Raw genomic sequence first — 19,137 nt, 5'->3', positions numbered from 1 at the left:
TAGTATGTTTATAGGCTTTTTTTTTAATCCACAGAAGACCATTCAAAAATCTCATGGAAAGAACTGAAATGACAAAGATTTTTTACTGGTCTCCTATAGAAGTTACTGGTAACTGGTACACATACTCACTTCAATGGAACAACCCTCCAGAGATCAGAAATTAAAGAAAATCAGGGATGAGGGAAACCCTTAGATATCAATATAGAATACTTTTTTCTTTCCTTCTTCTTCTTTTTTTTTTTTTGCTCTTAGGCACTCTTAACCAAAAAACAAAAACAAAAAACCCCGCCTAACTCAGCTACATTGGATATTGGATTGGATTATGGTTAAACATACAATGGTCAAAAATAAGTCCATAGACTTAACATGTAGTATCACTTTCACTCATAAGTTACCAAGAAACAATCAAAGTTACAAGAACTTTTTATTTCTCTACAAAGGAAAAGCCATGCCAAAATTTAACCTCTAAGGAGAGTCCAGCTTTGAGTTGTGGAAGTCAACCTTCACAATTTTGTTCCATTCTTCAGCTCAACAAAAAGACTAACCATATTTACTGTAAAACGCTACACAGACTATTTTTAAAAGAAAATTTTAGTTTAAATTTCCCTTCTCAACTTCTAACTTAACTTTCAAAAGAACATTATATAATCCTCATTAACGACTTATTATGAACTTAGTATGTACAAGATTCTGCTTCACTGACTGAGACAGATGGATGAAGCCCCTTCCCTTCAGAGGTCTTATGTGAGCTGTGGCTCACATTGGCCCCATGCCCAGCAGGGCTCTGCAGCCTCACAGACCTTCACTGCTGATGGGTGTGGCCAGCAGAGCCACCATGAGGTGGCCCTACAGGTGCACCCAGACGCAGTGGGCAAGAGTGACGAGGAGGACAGCACCCGCCACTTACAGTTCCTCAGGGAAGTCTGTTCCATCTTAAGTGACAAAGACCAGAGAGCAGAGTACAACGAGCAGGGGACAGTGGATAAGGACTCTGCTGTACTCAACCAAACCTGGGACTGGGACACACACTGAAGGAGGACACTCAAGGTTCTGAAAAGATAGACAAAGGTTCTGAGGAAGAGCTGACTGATGTGACAAAGGCCTATCTGAACTTCAAGGGTGACATGGATCAGTTCGTGGAGTGTGCATGTGTGTAGTACAGAGGAACCCAGAATATGGAACCTCATTTGGCAAGGCATTCATACTGGAGAAATCCTGTCCCACAATGCCTCTGTCAAAGGATCAAAGCAAGAGATGAACAGAAGGAAAAGGATGGCCCAGGAAGAGGCTAAAAAAAAACACAGAAATGAGCAGAAAGGAGCCAGGGCTTGATGAAGAGGTAGATGACCTAACCAGTCATTCAGGACAGGCAAAAGATGGGCAACTGGAAATGGATGATATTCCTGCTCAGACAGAAGCAAAGTACTACAAACCTCCCAAAGGAGAAAAGGAAAAAAAAACCCAACAGTTTTCAAAACAGAAAAGAACTAATCTAATTTGTTTTCTCTGAAGGTCCTTATGCTTTAATTGATAACTTTATAGTACTCCACTATCAGTTTTCTAGAAGGAAGTTATTTTATCCATCAGATGACAGTCATTTTTCCCCATGGTCTCCGTGGTTGCTCACTGCCTAGCACTTCCTCTCCACTTAAAACAATAAACCAGAAGGACATATAACATAGTCAGCTTCTCACCACTTTCCATGTCCAAGCATCAACTGGAGGGCCAGTTTGTTTTAGAAAGGATCAAATAGGAGGTTGGGTAAAATGATCTTTTAAGGTCTCCTCCAACTCTTGACCTTAAAATATCTTACTTTGGGGTATAGGTTTTTTTTTTTCAGTGCATACAAAATAAATTCATATACAATTATTCCTTGCTATCTAAACTCTCAGTGTGTTAATTCTTATATCTTAAAACTCAGTAACTGAATCAATTTGATTAAATTTTCAAATATATTCCCTACTATCCAAACCCTCACTATTTGCTACCCCAAACTCAGAAACAGACACAGTATATTAAGAAAATGCAGATCTCAATATCCAAACTTTCTTTCTGAAGGAAGGCTAGATATCCAAACTGTAGAATCAAACAGACCTGGATATCAACAGGTACTTGTATATGACTCTAAAGGACTGGGATTCAATTTAATACAGGAAACTCAGAAGTTAAATGCCTTGCTAAGGCTTTATATCTAAAGGACTGGGAAACAGGCTGTGTAGACCATTATACATTTTCACATAGTAGACTAAGAAAGAAGAGACAGTTGTATGTGTGGTAACCTGCCTCACAGCAGTCGCACTCCCTTAATAATGAGGAAAGGCTAAAGTAGGAAACACACACACACACGTACAAGAATGAAGAACTAATCAGTACCATCCATTAAGCATGCCACACTCTAAAACCATTCCTCCAATGATGTCATGCTATTTAGTCACTAAGCATGCACAGATAGGTACAAAAATGAAGCTGCCCCTCAAACAAAAGACACAGATGTTGTATGATCCAAGAGGTAGCACACTGTGTATTCTAAAAGGGATTAACTGCTCCCATTCCAAACTTTCATTTCAACAGAACAACTGCCAAGGAAGCAAAACAATATACTTATCTCTCATCCTTAACAAACAAACAAAAAAACCTCTTTTATTTCTATGCAGATGTACTTACATGCTTAGATGTACTAACATTAATCAGCTAACACTATGAAACAGCTGAAGTTGGGCAAGCTCACAATATTTACTTAAAATACACATACTCTTTGACCTGTAAACATCTATCACAGAAAAATACTGCCACGTGTGCCAAAAGGGGCATGTAAAAAAAGAGGATGTCCATCTATTCATCTTCTCATGGTCCACTCACCTTGCTCTCCTTAGATACCCTCTGTGAAGCCTGGAGTAAGTGACTCAAAGCCAAGTGAATATATAATTTTATTGTTAATGTTTGGGTTTTCAATGAGAATGCTTTCATGCGTAACTTGTAGAAAAAACTAAAGTTAAAATTTTTGAAGTCTGGAAAATTTACAACACAACACTGTTAAAAAAACAAAACAGGGAGGGGGTACCTGCATTTCTCCCTTCCCTTAAAAACATTATCTACTCTTTTCAACAACTGTGAAACATGAATCAGGCAGTTTGCTATAAAGGCAAATATTAAGTGGCACACACATTGCCCATCTCAACATATTACAAGCAATTCAACGAAATATGCAGGTGCATATGGCTATATATTGAAAATATATATTTTTTCTGAGGGATACGAAGGAACTGATGTTTCAAGGTAGAAATACACTTCTGAAAAAACACTGCATTTTAAATTCTATCTCCTTAGGATAAGCTTTAAGCCATATTTCTAAATATAGATCTAGTTAAAACACTATATAAAGTACAATTTTACTTGAGTTCTTTTTTGAAATAGATGTAAAAAATACATGTAAATATTTAAAAGGTTAAACATCAAACCACTGATACTGTGTCACACGGATGGCTGGGGAAGCAGAAACAGACAACCCTGTAGTGTTTAATTTTCTGTTAACAATAAACATGTAATTTTGGTAATTTTTTAAAAGAATAAATTCAAGTTTCAATTTAATATGTCAGTTACTTTTAAATCTGCATCTAGAAAAAACTCTTCTTCATTTTTTAACTCCAAGAATATAGTGGAAAACTAAAAATAGCAAAAGCAAAGAGCCACCCCTGACATCAAAATGTTTTCATTCTTAACCTCAGATGAGTAAGCCACACAAGCCAGTCCTTATAAAGCCTACCTAAAATGAAATAAAGCCAAGGCACTGGGAACACTCAAATACATGGAAGAATAAAAAGGCACCCTAAGTATACCAATGCAAGATTGACTCACTCTAATCTTAAGAAAATAATTTTGCATTGGTTTCAATTTTTTATTTATAAAATAAGGTAACTATTCAGAATACAACTACTCTACCACACAGAAGACAACAGATTTAAGAATTTTCCATATAAGATCACTAAGAAAGTTTAAATCCTCTTTATATGAAATAACAAATGTGAAAGGTTATTTACTGCAGCTTGTAACTGGAAAAGACTGGAAACCATCCCCAGGGGCCCTTAAAAGAGGAATGGCAATGTATCTGATGGAATACCAAGCTACTAAAAAAAATTAAGATGCTATGTACTGACATGAAAAATATTTAAGACCTATTATGAAATGAAATACACACAAGGTAGAGAACCACATGTACAGCATACTACTTTCTGTATAAGAAAGTCCCCAGAAGAGAAATATCTGAATTTACACAATGAACACTGAAACTGAAAGGACATACAAGCAAACAGCATAACTGGTTACCTCTGACTTCTGGATTTATTGTTTTTCTTATATTGCTTTGATTTATTTTAACCATGTGAACACAGAGGTAGACTTAAGTATAAAATCTTTTGAAAGCCATGTCACCTATCTACTTGGTCCTCATCTACAAGTGTTACTCGCCCTTGAAAGAGCTGTGAGGTGAGGTGCCATGTGAGTGTGCCAAGCACAAGGGCACAAGCACAGAAGAGGCCCACATTTTACTGAATCTAAATAAGGAGACTAAAAATGCTTTCTCATCTACCATACAGCTTTAAAACTAGTTAATTAGCAAAGTCTTAACAATTACAGAAACAAATACCTATTAATTTCCTAATTAAAACTGACATGACCGGAGCCTGTGCTCCGCAACGGGAGAGGCCACAGCAGGGGGAGGCCCGCATACCACACATACACAAAAAAAAACTGACATGAAGATTCAAAATATATCCTGAAATAGTATTGTGGTTGTATAGGAAAATTATTCATAGGAAATGCGTTCCTAAGCATCTAGGATGAAATACCAAGAGAAGGCAACTAACTCTCATAAGGATCTAGAACTGTATTACTTTAAGAGATTTTCAGATTTTATGATATATTATAAATTCAGACACACCTAGAAAGTTTGTTAAAATTCAGCTTCCTGTGCCCAGTGCTGGAGATGCTGACCCAGTAGTTTAGGTGGAGCCCAAGCATCCGTATTTTCAATAACCTCTGTGTGATTCTGCTGCACGCCAGTTTGCACACCATGTCCTTGGTTATGTTACAGACTTAAGCCATATATATTTAAATTGCTCTTCAAGAGAGGCTGCTTCCTGCCCTTAACCATTTTAGGAGGCCTTATAGGGACCACTCTCACTTCATTCACATTGTTTTAATCCTTCAGAAAATGAAACATACATTCCAATTCACAAGAAAACACTGTAAAGTTACTATATACAGTCACTGTATTACAAGCAACCCTAAATCTATTTCTTCCAAATATTGCCAATTCCCAATCTTATCCCACCTACTACCAAGAGTTGAACTTAATATTAAAAAAAACTTTAAATTTATGGGCAAAACGCTTAAGGGTAAGCAAATAATCTTTCTTAATCCAGGTAAAGGGAGAAATCATCAGTGAATACTGTTTCACAAAATAAAAAGCCAAAGAATGATATTCATAGTTTCTAAAGAATTCACTTGGCATTTTTTGATTGATTCATTACTCTAAAATAGGTGGAAGAGACGTAAAAGGTATATGGAAAATTAAAGCAATTTAAAATCACAAATTTTAAACTCAGGCGATCACGTGATTCCGACAGAAAAAAATTAAAACCCTGGGGAAAATGCTTTGTCACCAGACAGAGGAGGAACTGGATAGATTCAGATACTGGAACACAAAGTTTCAGAAATTTTTATTTTAAATACACACCATGATTAACACTAAAGAAAATCTGAGTTCTAAGAAAAAGTTACAAAGGGGAAAAAGTGAAGAGGTCAAAGAATATAAGAGCAAGAGAACTCAAAGAGGTGTGAGGTGTAAAAACTCACAAGTGACAGATTCCAATAATAAAGAAGATTATTAGTGAAACACTATTGTCAGAAACTTCATTACAAAGCACAAGAGTCATGGACAAATGGAAAGTCTCATTAGGGTCTATCTGAAATTATAAGTCACAAATATTTATGGCACTCTTGCTATGAGAAGACATTTACATTCATTCCAAGTTCTAATTCAGCACACACACCAAAAAACACATAGGAATCACTTACTTTAGGTTATCGAGTATATATAAATTGATTAACAGAAATGAGGATAATAATAAAATCTATTTCTGAAATGGGCTTTTTTAAAAACTATCTCAACTTTATCAGTAACTAAAATGTATAGAAAAGCACAGGCATCCTGCACAAAACGAAAAACACACATACACAAAGATCCAGTAGATGTTTTGTAGCAGAAGGTCTAGCAGGTATTCTGTCAAAATCCCCCAATTTCAGTCAGCCAGGGTTATCGTTAGCTAGGTATTTTTAGAATTCCACTGGATTTTTTTTTTTTACCAAAAGTCGACAAGAAAAAACCAGGAAATCCCTCAGCAATACGGTCTATTTGCCTATTCTTTCCCTGGTTAATACCCCTGACCTCATGAATCTGATGGACCATAAAAAAGTCTCATTTCCTTAAATAAAGACTAGGAGTTTGGACTCATCCATTCATTCAACAAATATCTACTGAGTGTACACTATGTGCTGAGCATCATTCCAGATACTGAGGATTCATAAGTGAATAAAAAACTGTAATATAATCAAATGGCCAGCTTATCAGTTAATTTACAGCTAAGGTGGGGCTCCCCATGATAAGAAATCAAGGCATAAATGAATTATCTTCTCCATTCCTGATGAATAAATGAGGTCTCACAGACTCATAGGTATGGATGGGCTTTACTTTTCCATTTCAATCTTCTCATTTTACACACACACACATAAACACACACACATACACACACACCACAGAGCTTAAGGGACTTGTTTTTTATCCAGGAGACAAGAGACTAAGGTCACTGTAATACAGGCTGAGAATACACAGTACTTTATCTTTATAGTATTTATTAAAACTTGTAATTACATATTTATGTAAGTAGCTGCTTAACTGTTTCCCAGCCTGAACAATAAGCTCCCAGAAGAAGGGAATCATGTCCATTTTGCTCACCACTGTCTCCTCAGCATCAAGCAGGGCCTGGGCCTTGGTTAAATACTCTTTGACTGCTGTGTATATTCCAAAGGACAAGACACTGGGCTAAAAAATTTATATTGGATACACTTAAGGCCTCCTTATGAAAACAATTAAAGCTTAAACATAGATAGGTACTCAATAGTTTGGAATTTAATCAATCAGTTTATAAACAAAAAAGCCCAGCATCAACACATGATAAAATCAAAATTCAATTCACTAGTAGGAATTCCCAGCAAAATCAAACAAATCTAAGTTTTGTATCAAACAGGTCTTACCAATATCTCTCATAGTCATTTATGACTATGCCTGAAAAGGCAAAGTTCACAATTTGTACTGTCTTGGTCAAATGATAAAAATGAGACTTTAACATGCCAAAGGCATATTAGGGGGAAAGGAGTGTTAAAAGATTATTTAACAATATAGTCATAAACCTAGGCTATTATCCTCTTCTGACACCTGAGGTTTACAGAATCCGTTATTAAAACAGCATATCAGAAGATCCCTATCACAAAGTAATTTCTTCATTATAAGACATATGGCTATAGCCCAAAAGTAACACCTCCCATAAATTATGATTATTAACCATGTAATTTCACAGTTATCAAATACTTCAGTTTAGCTTCAAAACATATTTAACCATTAAGACAAAGTAATTTCTTTCCTAATATCTTAGCCATATAAAACTGCTTAAAGCCTCATTCAAGTAATACTAACAAATCAAAAAACGAATTCTACAGAATAATAAAAATGCTACAAACACTGTTAATATAACACAAGGATTTACTCCTTTCAGCGGATGACTTCCACAGCCAAGGACACAGAGGATGATACTATTCTAAGCCAGTGCTAATAAGCCTGACATTTCTTCAAGCTTCACTATTAAACTCTGAAAGATTCAAACTTGTTCGTAAATAAAACACAAGATCATAACTAGGTACATACAGGTGACTTCTTCTCCAGCCGAAATCTTTCCATAGCGGTATATAAATGCCTTGTTTTTGATAGTGTAGTGCAGTAAGTCCCATGCAGAGTCCAGGGGCAGTCCAGAGGACATGGCTGATTTAGGTCACTGTGCTTTACACAGATGAACCCTCTAAGTTGCTTTCATGGTACAACCAATCAGGGTCCTCTAAGTTACCTAATCTTCCAAGCTAATAACTACCACTTACGCAGGGTCAGAGCATAAGAGATCTGAAAAGTAATATACACACTTAGTTATAACTGAAAATACCAAAAGAGGAATGTAGCAACCAGTTTTCAACTGAAACTTTTCTATAACAATTAGTTCAAAAGAAAGCATACACTAAGGATATATATAATGGGTGTGTGTATTTTTTTTTAGAGAATAAATTTTCAACAACATAGTTAAATCTAGCTCTTAATTTCATTTAAATTCAGGAAAGATCCAAATATATTTTCACCTGAAGAGAGTTTTGCCTTTTTATCATTACTATATTTATACCAACTTATTGTAACCATATACTAATAACAGGATTAATAAATCATATTGTGGCTTTAATTATCATTTTACTCCCAAATTAAGCATTCATAGGGATAACAGCTAAAAGGGAAAAGGAAATAAGCAGCATCCCTCTAACCTTCGGACTCAAGATCTCTTTCCACCCTTAAAGACTACTGAAGACCTCAAAGGGCCTTTGTTTATAAAGTTTACCATCTGACTAACCATATTGGAAATAAAACTAAGAAAACTTTAAAATATTTATTTAAATTCATTTTAAAAAATAAAGCCATTACATGTTAACATAAATAACATTTTAGTTAAAAAAAATTTTCAAAAACAAAACAAGATTTAGTGAGAATAGCTTTTACATTTTTTCAAATCTCTTAATATCTGACTTAAGTGAAGATGACTGGATTCTCATATCTACTTCTGTAATCAATCTCATATGATTTGTGATTTGGTTGAAATATATGAAAAAAATCCAAGTTCAGACAAATACTCTTTTGGAAAAGGGAGAAGTGTTCTAATACTCTTTTCAGGTGACTGGATATTCCTCTCTGATGTGTCACCAAACTCAACAAGTAGTCATTCTTAAAGGTTAGATTGTAAGGTGGAATCTGAAACCATTTCAAGTGAATGTTTTACATACTGCTACATTAGAATCCATTGGTCTATCATATACTTTGAATGGATCTCTCATCCATTTGTAAAATTTCACACTTCATTATACAATATTTTTAAAAATCACATTTGTTAATATTATCAATAATCTCGTTAAGTTTTAAGTGTTGAGAACAGACACGTTTTTCAAAATTATAATTTTGTTTTATGAAAGTTAGACTCATTATCATTAGTAGCAAGTACCATGAGTTGTTTTTCTTGAAGTGACAGGCTCACTTCATTTCTTTCTGAGGAAATATCTGTCAAATGTCAAGTCTGAATAACCATAGTTAGTTTGTCCGTTCTTTCAAGTAAAAATGGCATCCTGAGAAGAAAAGCAGCTAGAGGAGCTCACAATTCAAGCAACCACACCAGAGCTTTTTCTCCGGGCAACCCACTGTACCTCAGTATACAGGTGTATTTCTATGCATGCTTCCTATTCTGTCATTTGGAAAAAGCAACGTGTTCTCAAAGGCTCGGATTTAACAAAATAATTAAGTTTTTACTGTTTCATCAAAGACATTCTTTTCTTCAGTGAACAGTTTTGTTTTGCTTTTAAACAGAGAGTGCCTGGTGGTGCTGCCTGATGCCTCCTTGAGTCTCACCCAGCACTGCTCCCACACCATCCGCACAAACTTCAACCCGGGGGAAAAAGGCAAGTAGTATCCCAGTATTATTATGAAAGTAATTTTGATCTTGCAGATCCTCTAAAAGGATTTCAGGGACTGGCAGGGGTCCCTGAATAGCACTTTGAGAACTATTAAAAAATTCAGGTTTAAAATATAGAACTGAAGAATTGTAGGTGAATATTCTTTTTATTTTCTCTGTGATGCTGTTTGTTCAATGAATATTTTAATGTGTATAGAAGGAGAGAAGATTAAAAAGTATTATCTTGTTATTCTGGTTTCTAGAAAATGATAAAACACATTTATTATACCTATTATGTGCTAAAACTATGCTAAACATTATCATATACATTATACAGCACATTCAGATATTTCATTTTCTCCTCTCAGCTCTGACTAAAGCTCAGAGAAGTGAAGTCACTTCTCCAAAGTCCCAGAGCTAGTAGGCAGTGGATTTAGGATTCAGACCTAGTCCTTCTCAATTCATACTTTTCTTCTACTCCAACTACATATAATAAAATTTAAGAAAAAAATTTCAATAATAGTTGAATAAAACAAAATTCTAACTGAAAACAGATGAATAAAATAAAATGTTTACTGAATTCAAATAAAACGTAATCTAAATTAAATTAGAAATATGTTCTGTGAATAGACAGACTTGCTTCCTGGTAAACAAAGCAAACAAATGATAATTTCTATAGAAATATCTATATCCCAAAAGTAAAGTCTTACTACCAGCTAATCCTGTAGAATTTACTGACAACATGCACCAAATAACAAAATAAGAAGTTTAAATTGAAATAATATATATCAAAACAAAAAAAAACTTTATTTTAATCTTCCATGATCTATATGAGACAGTAGATACCAGACAAAAGACATGACACAGCCTTCAAGTACAGTTTTGGTTTTAGTAAACTTCTCTAAGAATTGGAGACCCCAATGACATCAACAGCTACAATAAAATTTTTAAAAACTTCAACCTTTCTATGATTTACACTTGGCAAATGAACATAAATCTGAAGAAACAAATAAAAATAATGTATGTTATTCACTGATTTTTAAAATCCTCAATACATCAATCCTGGAGTAAAGAACATCTACAATTAGGTTCAACACCAATTTCCACAATGACCTCTTGAAATTTACCTGCTGTGGAAAATCTTGGCCCTCGCCACTGGTATTTAAGAGCTTAATCTTCCGGTGTGGCACATGTCTCACGCCCACTGGATTACAAGAGCCCTCAGCATAGGGACTTAGGTAGAAGGAAGGGAGGGAGAGAAAAAGAAGAAGCTTAAGAGGCCTCAGGGGAAAAGGAGGAATTAGGTGCATACAAATTTTTAATTTCCCAAATTGCAAAGCAAAATGTTATTCATCAAAATACAGAAGATCCATTTTTCCAATATGTTACCTGTTATGACACTATCCTGGGCACTACTAAACCAATATTCAAATAAAAAATTTTAAATCAAGTTTTACAGGTTAAATAGAAAGGTAAAGTCAGTTTTAGTCTACTACTTTCTTGAAAGATAAAGATATTAACTCAACATATAAACTCAGGAATTTTAATCTGGCTAGTCCTTTAAAGATTTCTTTTCAGTTTTATTTTATAGCAATATTTAATCCTTTTAAACCAATCTATTGAGGTATGATTGACATGTAAAAAGCTATACATATTTAATATATACAACTCGATGAGTCTGGGGTAAGTATACACTCATGAAGCCATCATCACCTTCAAGGCCACAGACATATCTGTCACCTCTCAAAGGTTCCTCCCAGCCCCATATTATCATTATTACCTGTGTGTGTGTGCCTGTTCACATACATGTTAAGAACACTTAACTTGTAAGATTTACTCTTAAAAAATGTTAAGTATACAATGTGGTACTGTTAGCTATAGGCACTATGCTGTACATATTACTTACCTTGCTTAACTGAAACTTTGTACCCTTTGACCATCACCTCTTCATTTTCCCCACCGCCTACTCCCTGGCAACCACCATTCTACTCTCAGTTTCCATGATTTTGACTATTTTAGATTCCACGTATAAGTGAAATCATACAGGATTTGTCATTCTGTATCTGGCTTATTTCACTTAGCAATAAATATGTTTACATGAATCAAAAAAGTCTCACTTGTTCCCTTGGTTTCTCTGCCCGATTTTCAAACTTTTCTCCATTTTTATAACACAAATATAAGTATATATGCATATACACTTACCAAAAAAGGTAGCTACATACAACTCATTGCTGTATACATAACTTACTTTTTTCCACTTAAAATTCCTTAAGTTTTTTCTGCATCAGTATATGGAAACTACATTTTAATGTAATTTATTAAATTAACCTGTGTATAGTAGAAAAATTCAAGTCTTACAGAAGTGTTCCCAAATAAGCATTCCTCCCATCCCACTTCCACTCACCAGATATAACTACTTTCTGTTTCTGCCTTATAATTGTTCTTGGTTGCCATCATAATTTTAAATAATGTACCATTTGAGACAATATCTGTTTATTCTACAAAAAGAAAAATTAGGTTTTTTTCACCCACATATACCTTTTTCACTTACAATCTCCCTTCCACATCTCGGCTTTAATTAGATTTTTATTTTTATATCAATAACACTTACATTCTGCTCCATATTTATAATGAAGCCTTCTAAGCTGTGTCCTCTAGCTAATTCTAAAATTTTAAAACCTGTGTTCAAAAGCATTTGAAGGCACATGTGCATGCACTACCCAGAAGTACATGCAGGTAATGCCCTGATGGCCACCCCTAACCAGTGGGGTTTCGGAAGCTGATAAATGCTTTGCATGCCTCCTCCATCCCTCAGGCAGACAGGTCTGAGATGCAGTACACAAGGGTCCTCGGAGGGCCTGCGGGACTGAGGGCCAGCCACTCACTGCAATGGCCAGTCTCTCACTTATGCTCACAGAGGCTTCCTCGCATGTCTTTAATTCCCTGTCCCTCACTCTTGCTTCTTGATCTCACTTCACAAATAAATTACCTGCAGAGCCCTTGTCTCAGACTCTACTTCTGGGAAAACCCACGCTAACACATCCAACAAAAATGTATACATACATGCACCAAAAAGACATGTAAAAGAATGTTCATAGCAGCATTATTCATAGTAATATGAAACTGGAAATGATCCACATATCCAAAAACAAGAATACAAATAGATTGTGGTATATTCATACAATGTAATTCCATGAAACAGTGAAACTAAACAAACCACTGCTACAGGCAAATACATGGATAAATTTCACAAACATAATCTTGAGAGAAAAAAAGCAAACATATAAAACCATTCTGTTATGTTTCTAGTCAGGATAGTGTTACAGCAGGAGGGAGGAAGCAATGATGCGGAAGATGCTTAAGACGGTCTTTCTGGAACGCTAGCAATGTTCTACTATTCCTTTTCTAAAGTGATAGTTACATGGATTTGTTTACTTTCTGATAATTGGCCACATTTACTATTTGTACATGTTTATGTATGTTTTACTTGAATTAAAAATAACTAAAATAAATAACTACATTATCACCAAGAAACAGAACAAGAAAGAACTTGGGAAAATTAAAAATAAGACTTTCAATGTATAAAAGGGCTAAGGCTTCGAAGATAAAATATCTCAAACAGTGTAATAAAAAGAAGAGTTGGAAAACATTAAAGATAAGAGAGATAAACAATCAACCAATTCACAAGGTTCAACTTCCAAATAATATGAGAGCTAAAAAGGGTAAACAGAAAATGGATTAAAGGAAATTATAACCTAAAATAAACTATGAGAATTTGCTAGAATGAAAAAGAGATATGAGCCTTTAAACTGAGCAGGCCCTGAGTGACAAGTGCATTATCTTAGGTAATAACTGTAACTCTCAGGGAACTGCGGGTTTAAAAACAAATGTTATGGAAGGAAGTGGGGGGAGAGAGAGAACATAGGCTGGCACAAGACTTTCTCGATAGTAACCCTGGAGGAAGAGGACAGAGACTATTATCAAGTTGGAGTTATGAACACATTCTCTTGCTCAGCCTCTCATATATCCAGGAGCTTTTATAATTGCTTTTGTTTGTTTTACATTCCCTGCATGTTATAGACTGAATTGTTTCCCCTAAAAATTTATTATATTGAAGTCCTAACTAAAAATAACAATAATAATAATAATAATTGGGAATATTAGGATTACTTAAATACTATCTCATTCAGAATCAAGATTAATGACTGGACCAACAGAAAAAGAGACCTTCAAACATTAAAGTCAAGTAGGTCCCTTTCCTTGTGACTTAAGTATAATAGGAATAAAAAGAACCTGCCTAAAAATGATGAGATTATTGACCAGTTACCGAAAGCAAACATATTAAAGGGCAAAATACTAAAAAGTTCACTCTTTACATGAGTCATAAATCTCCACTATCTCTAGGATAATCCATCAATTTGTATGCTGTAGCTAATGTAACAAAGAAACAGAATTTTAAAAACCCAAAATTATCTTTATTTGCAGATGATATCATTGTGTACCTAAAATACAACAGATTCCACCAATTAGCACAAATGAAAAGATTCATTTGATGGCAGCCAGTTACAAGATAAATAAACACCAATAGCTTTTCTTTAAACTACCAATAGCAAACTAGAGATAGAGGTACAAAAGATCCTATAAGGATTTTTGTCCTATAAGGACAAAATGATAAACTACATAGGAATAAATTTAATCTAAAAAAACTATAAAATTTTATTGAAGGACACTAAATAATCTAAAGATACTCTATTCTCCTGGGTGGGTAGACTTTAAATATACCAAGAAAAATAATAATAAAGCTTTCTATATTAATATAGAAATTATAAAGTGAATCGGAATCCCAAAGGGTTATGTTTATCTTTTTTAAATGATTTTGAAGTTTCCATAAAAACTAGAATTCCCAATAAAATCATGAAAAAAATAAGGGGGCACTATGCCTAATAAATATTCCAATATACCATAAAACTATGGTAAGCTAAACAGTATGGTACCAAAACGGAAACAATTCAATATAGTAAATATTTGCAAGACAAAACAGAATGAAGAAACAGATTAAATATATATTGCAGGAAGGACCGTTTGGCTCTCTAATTTGATGAAGCTGTCTACGTCAAACCACAGGTAAAAATAAATTATAATGGATAAAAGATAATTTGAAGGGTAGTATTTAAAATTTAGAATAGTACTTTATATTATTGGAGGGGGGATGTATTCTTCGGCAAGATGAGAAACCTAGAAGTCATAAAGAAAAAGACTGATATAGATTTTTTTTACTGTATTAAAAAAAAAAAAAAAATCAGACTTCCCTGGTGGCGCAGTGCTTAAGAATCCGCCTGCCAATTCAGGAGACACGGGTTCAAGCCCTGGTCCAGGCAGATCCCACATGCCACGGAGCAACTAAGCCTGTGCGCCACAACTACTGAGCCTGCACTCTAGAGGCTGCAAGCCACAACTACTGAGCCTGCATGCCACAACTACAGAAGCCCATGTGCCTAGAGCCCATGCTCCACAACAAGAGAAGCCAGTGCAATGAGAAGTCTGCGCACCACAATTTAGAGCAGACCCCGCTCGCCTCAACTAAAGAAAAGCCCACGTGCGCAACGAAGACCCAAGGTCGCGATAAATAGATAGATAGATAGATAGTATCTACAAAAAAAAAAATTCCAACATTCGTCTAAAGCAAAGAAGACAATAAAGAGACAAGGTAGAACACGAGGAAATATACGCAGTATAACAGACATGGCATTAAATATTTGTAATCAAGAAACTTCCTGATTTTAAAGGGAAGTGAAAGGAATACAAAAATGGACAAAGAATGTGAACCAAGTAATTCCATTAAGAGAAAATACAAATGGCCAATAAATAACCGCATATTAAGATGGATACTCTCACTGGTGGTTCAACAAATTTTATCCATCAGATTAGCAAAAAAAAAAAAAAAAAGTCTAACATCTAAAGCTCACAAAGGCAGGGAGACACAGAGACACTCTCATACTTTCTAGTGGGAATGTAAGTTGCTCAAAACTTTCTGGAGAGTAAGCTAGCAAGAATTCATTTAAAATTTTGAGAATATCCTTTGTGTAGCAATATCACTTTTGGGTACCTACTCCACAGAAATTAAAACACCAAAATATAAAGATACAGTCAAGAATGCTTACTGTTCAAACTGCCAAAAACAGAAAACAACCTGAAAGTAAATAAATATGGGAATGGCTGGTTACTGTGGAATATTATGAAGTATAAAGAATGAGACAGAACTACAAGCTCCCACTCAAGCGGTCAGGAATATATTGGTAAGGAACAAGCAAGTTGTAGAGTTATATGCTTACTATGATCACATTTTTATGTTTTACAAAGGATAAAACAATTCTAGGATAAGGTATTACTATCTTAAACATATAAAAGAATAAATTTAGGCTCTAAAATTAAGTAATTTTCCCAAGGCCTCACAGCTGTACGTGGAGAAGCTAGAATTTAAAATCATGTCGTCGCCTCCAGGGACATGCACTTTTCAGCAGGCCACTTACAAACATTATTTTTAATTCTCACTGTAAGAAACTCTGTAAGGTAACCTGGCTGATCATTTTCCAACCCAGGGCCATCTGACTTCACAGCCTAAGCTCTTTCCGCTAGGCCACATACCTTCCCCTAAGTTATACTACATGTAATTTTATTTGCTCATCTGCCTTATTTAGGGAATTATAAGTAAAATATAAAGTATTCAGTCACAAAAACATTCACCTAATTATTTTTGAATGCTTTAAATGTATTAGAAATTCAGTAACAGCTAGCAACTACCATGAAAAGCAAAAACTTTAACAAAATAAAATCAGCATCAATATTATAATAAATACGTGAAGATATTGTTTTAATTTGGTTTCCACAGAGATATTTGAAGCAAGCAGCCAAGAAAAGAAGCTCCTGTAAAACAAATGGAAACCTGTCTAATTTTAAAACACGTTTCAAAGAGTAGCACTGCCGGTGCACACCTTTCACCATTGCTAAATATCACCACTCACACCAATTCAGTTTTCACCACCTATCACTAGTCTTCATCTGTGTAGTATAAGCTCTCCATCTGGTGGCCATCATCAGACATGTGGAATTTTTCTCTCACTCTGTGTTTATGATGAAGAGCAAAGAAATTGAGTTTGAAAAAACTTCACTGACAGTTGTTTTTAAAAAACCTGGACATTTAATTTCATTCAGAAAACACTTAAATACTAAGAAGGTAAAAAACTATTGAATAAATATTCCATTTATATATTAGGATATTCAAGATATAGTAGAGTCAAATTTTTCATACGGGCATTTATACCTACCACTGAATACTCAACGTGTTTCAGTGAAATAGAATTACAGTCATGTTTTTAATGTTGTTTCAAATACCCGCAGCATTTTGGAATTTTGTTTTTAAACATTTCAAGTATATCTGTAATTTCATGAGAATTAAACAGTTGAAGAATCTAATTCACAGATAAAATATAGTTAACATAGGATAAAAATTGTCTGTTTTATCAAAAACTTTCCAGAAACATACACATCATGACAGAAAATGGCAAGTGTACTTAGCAAAGTGTATCTGTATTTTGGTAATAGTACTCCATATTTAAATGTTAGGAACAAAGAATATGTATCTCAATTTATATTTACATTGAGAAAATATTAATTTAGTTATAGTGTTCCTAAATGTTAATTATTTTTCGTTCTTGTAGGTCTCATCTTGGGCTACCATTAGCTAGGAAAATTAATCTAAGAAATTAAAAAATAATCTGATTGGTAAGAATTTAAATACAACTGAAACTGGTTTATATACACAATTACCAAAGTCAAAATATGGCGTAATATAGTGAATTCAGATATATTTAAACTCAAGCTTTCAGCAGAAGTGAACTCCTCTCTCACTCCCTCTAAGACATTCAAAACCAGCGAGGGGTGATTTCTCTAACTCCAAAAAATCCTCTGTCTTCTCTGTTTTGAACCTTGTGACCTTTTTGCTCTATAATCCTTGAGTCTACGGACAGGGCTGCTCAGCTCTAGCACTGTTGGCTTTCGGGCTGGATATTTCTCTGCTGTGGGGTGGTCCTGTGCATTGTAGCATGGTCAGTAACGTATCTGGCCTCTACCTACTCCACACAAGTAGCACACATAACGCTTCTCTCCCCAGCTGTGACAAACAAAATATATCCAGGAACTGTCAAATGCCCCTTAAGAAGTAAAAACACACCCCGACACTCACACCCATTGAGAACCACTGCTTTAGAAATAACTGGGAGCTGCTACTCACTTCCAGCACTTTAAAATGCTGCGAAGAAAAAAAAATTTACCAGATTCTTCCTCGTAAGTCACCATGAACACAAACATAACCTAAAGCCTCCATCCTTTTATAAAAACTACATTTAGCAATGAACTCTACAGGAAGAAATGCATCTTTTTTTTTTTAAGAAATGCATCTTGAACTTGCATTTAGAGTTTCACTGAAAGCTACCTGATCTCAGTGTACAGACATATAAATGATGTCATGTGGATAACTGCATTCTAAAAAATATTCCTACTGTAGTTTCAATATAACACTTTCAGCTAAAGGCGAGATAGAAATGTTTTTTATATGCATACTTTTAAAACTTTACAGATCAAATCCTCAGGTTTTTGAAATGCAGAGCACCTCTACACTGACTCATCCGGACCAACTAACTACACTAGAAAATCACGGTAACTTGTTCCTGTGTGCATTTCACCACAACACAGTATTTTGGTTAATCTGCTAAATTAAAATTCATAGTCCTACCCTGCTTAGAAGGATGCAGACTAGAGACTCAGTCAGCTTGACAGAAAAAAAAGGCGGGGGGGGATTGAAGTAGATGCAGATATAAGAAATAAGAACTTCAAGTGGTACCTGACAAAGAAGCCATACATCAGAGATGAGAAAGATAAAGATTAGAGGTAGCTGTGTTCTGTCCTCTTTCCTCTTTTTGAAGTTTTTGTTCAGCAAAAACTCTACAAACTTAGAATAAGTATCTAACGCTTATTTAAACTTGTAGTTAAAGACTACAAGTTTAAATATACTTCTGATACCAGGCAACCAAAAGAACCCTGCCTGGAACACTCACACAATTCCTTCCATTTGTTTTTTACTTACTGAGATAAAAGCTGTCATTTCTGAAACAGCAGTAATTTAAGAATTTAAGATTAAAATATTGCCAAATTTAACTGTTATGCAAGCAAACTGGCAGGTCTTTACCAATTACAAACGGCTGTTGCCATTTACTCCTTGATATTAGTTACTTTTAAAGAGTCAAGATAGGGACTTCCCTGGTGGCACAGTGGT

General features: G+C 34.7%; 1 protein-coding gene and 1 pseudogene across 9 annotated transcripts in view; one reads left to right on the top strand and one right to left on the bottom strand.

Annotated features, from left to right (window-relative positions):
* SLC4A7 (solute carrier family 4 member 7) overlaps positions 1-19,137 on the bottom strand; it is a 121,021-nt gene that overhangs the window by 77,463 nt on the left and 24,421 nt on the right. For 2 of the 9 annotated variants that reach the window (XM_028479170.2, XM_028479173.2), the window contains exons 1-2: positions 10,934-11,004; positions 7,979-8,227 (exon numbers count right to left, since the gene is read on the bottom strand). The exons of 5 other annotated variants lie outside the window; for them this stretch is intronic. In XM_028479170.2, the coding sequence (XP_028334971.1) occupies positions 7,979-8,011 (33 nt within the window). In that variant the 5' untranslated portion in view covers positions 8,012-8,227; positions 10,934-11,004. Of the gene's footprint in view, positions 1-7,978; positions 8,228-10,933; positions 11,005-19,137 lie in introns of those variants that run through there. 2 more of the 9 variants (XM_055079656.1, XM_028479177.2) reach the window with 1 other exon arrangement.
* Positions 268-1,453, top strand: LOC102980051 (dnaJ homolog subfamily C member 9-like; annotated as a pseudogene).

Source organism: Physeter macrocephalus, chromosome 18 (genome assembly GCF_002837175.3).
Source record: "Physeter macrocephalus isolate SW-GA chromosome 18, ASM283717v5, whole genome shotgun sequence".
In the NCBI taxonomy this organism is placed as follows: Eukaryota; Metazoa; Chordata; class Mammalia; order Artiodactyla; family Physeteridae; genus Physeter; species Physeter macrocephalus.
Note: the sequence above shows the minus strand (reverse complement) of the source record. Positions and strands in the feature narration are given on the sequence as shown.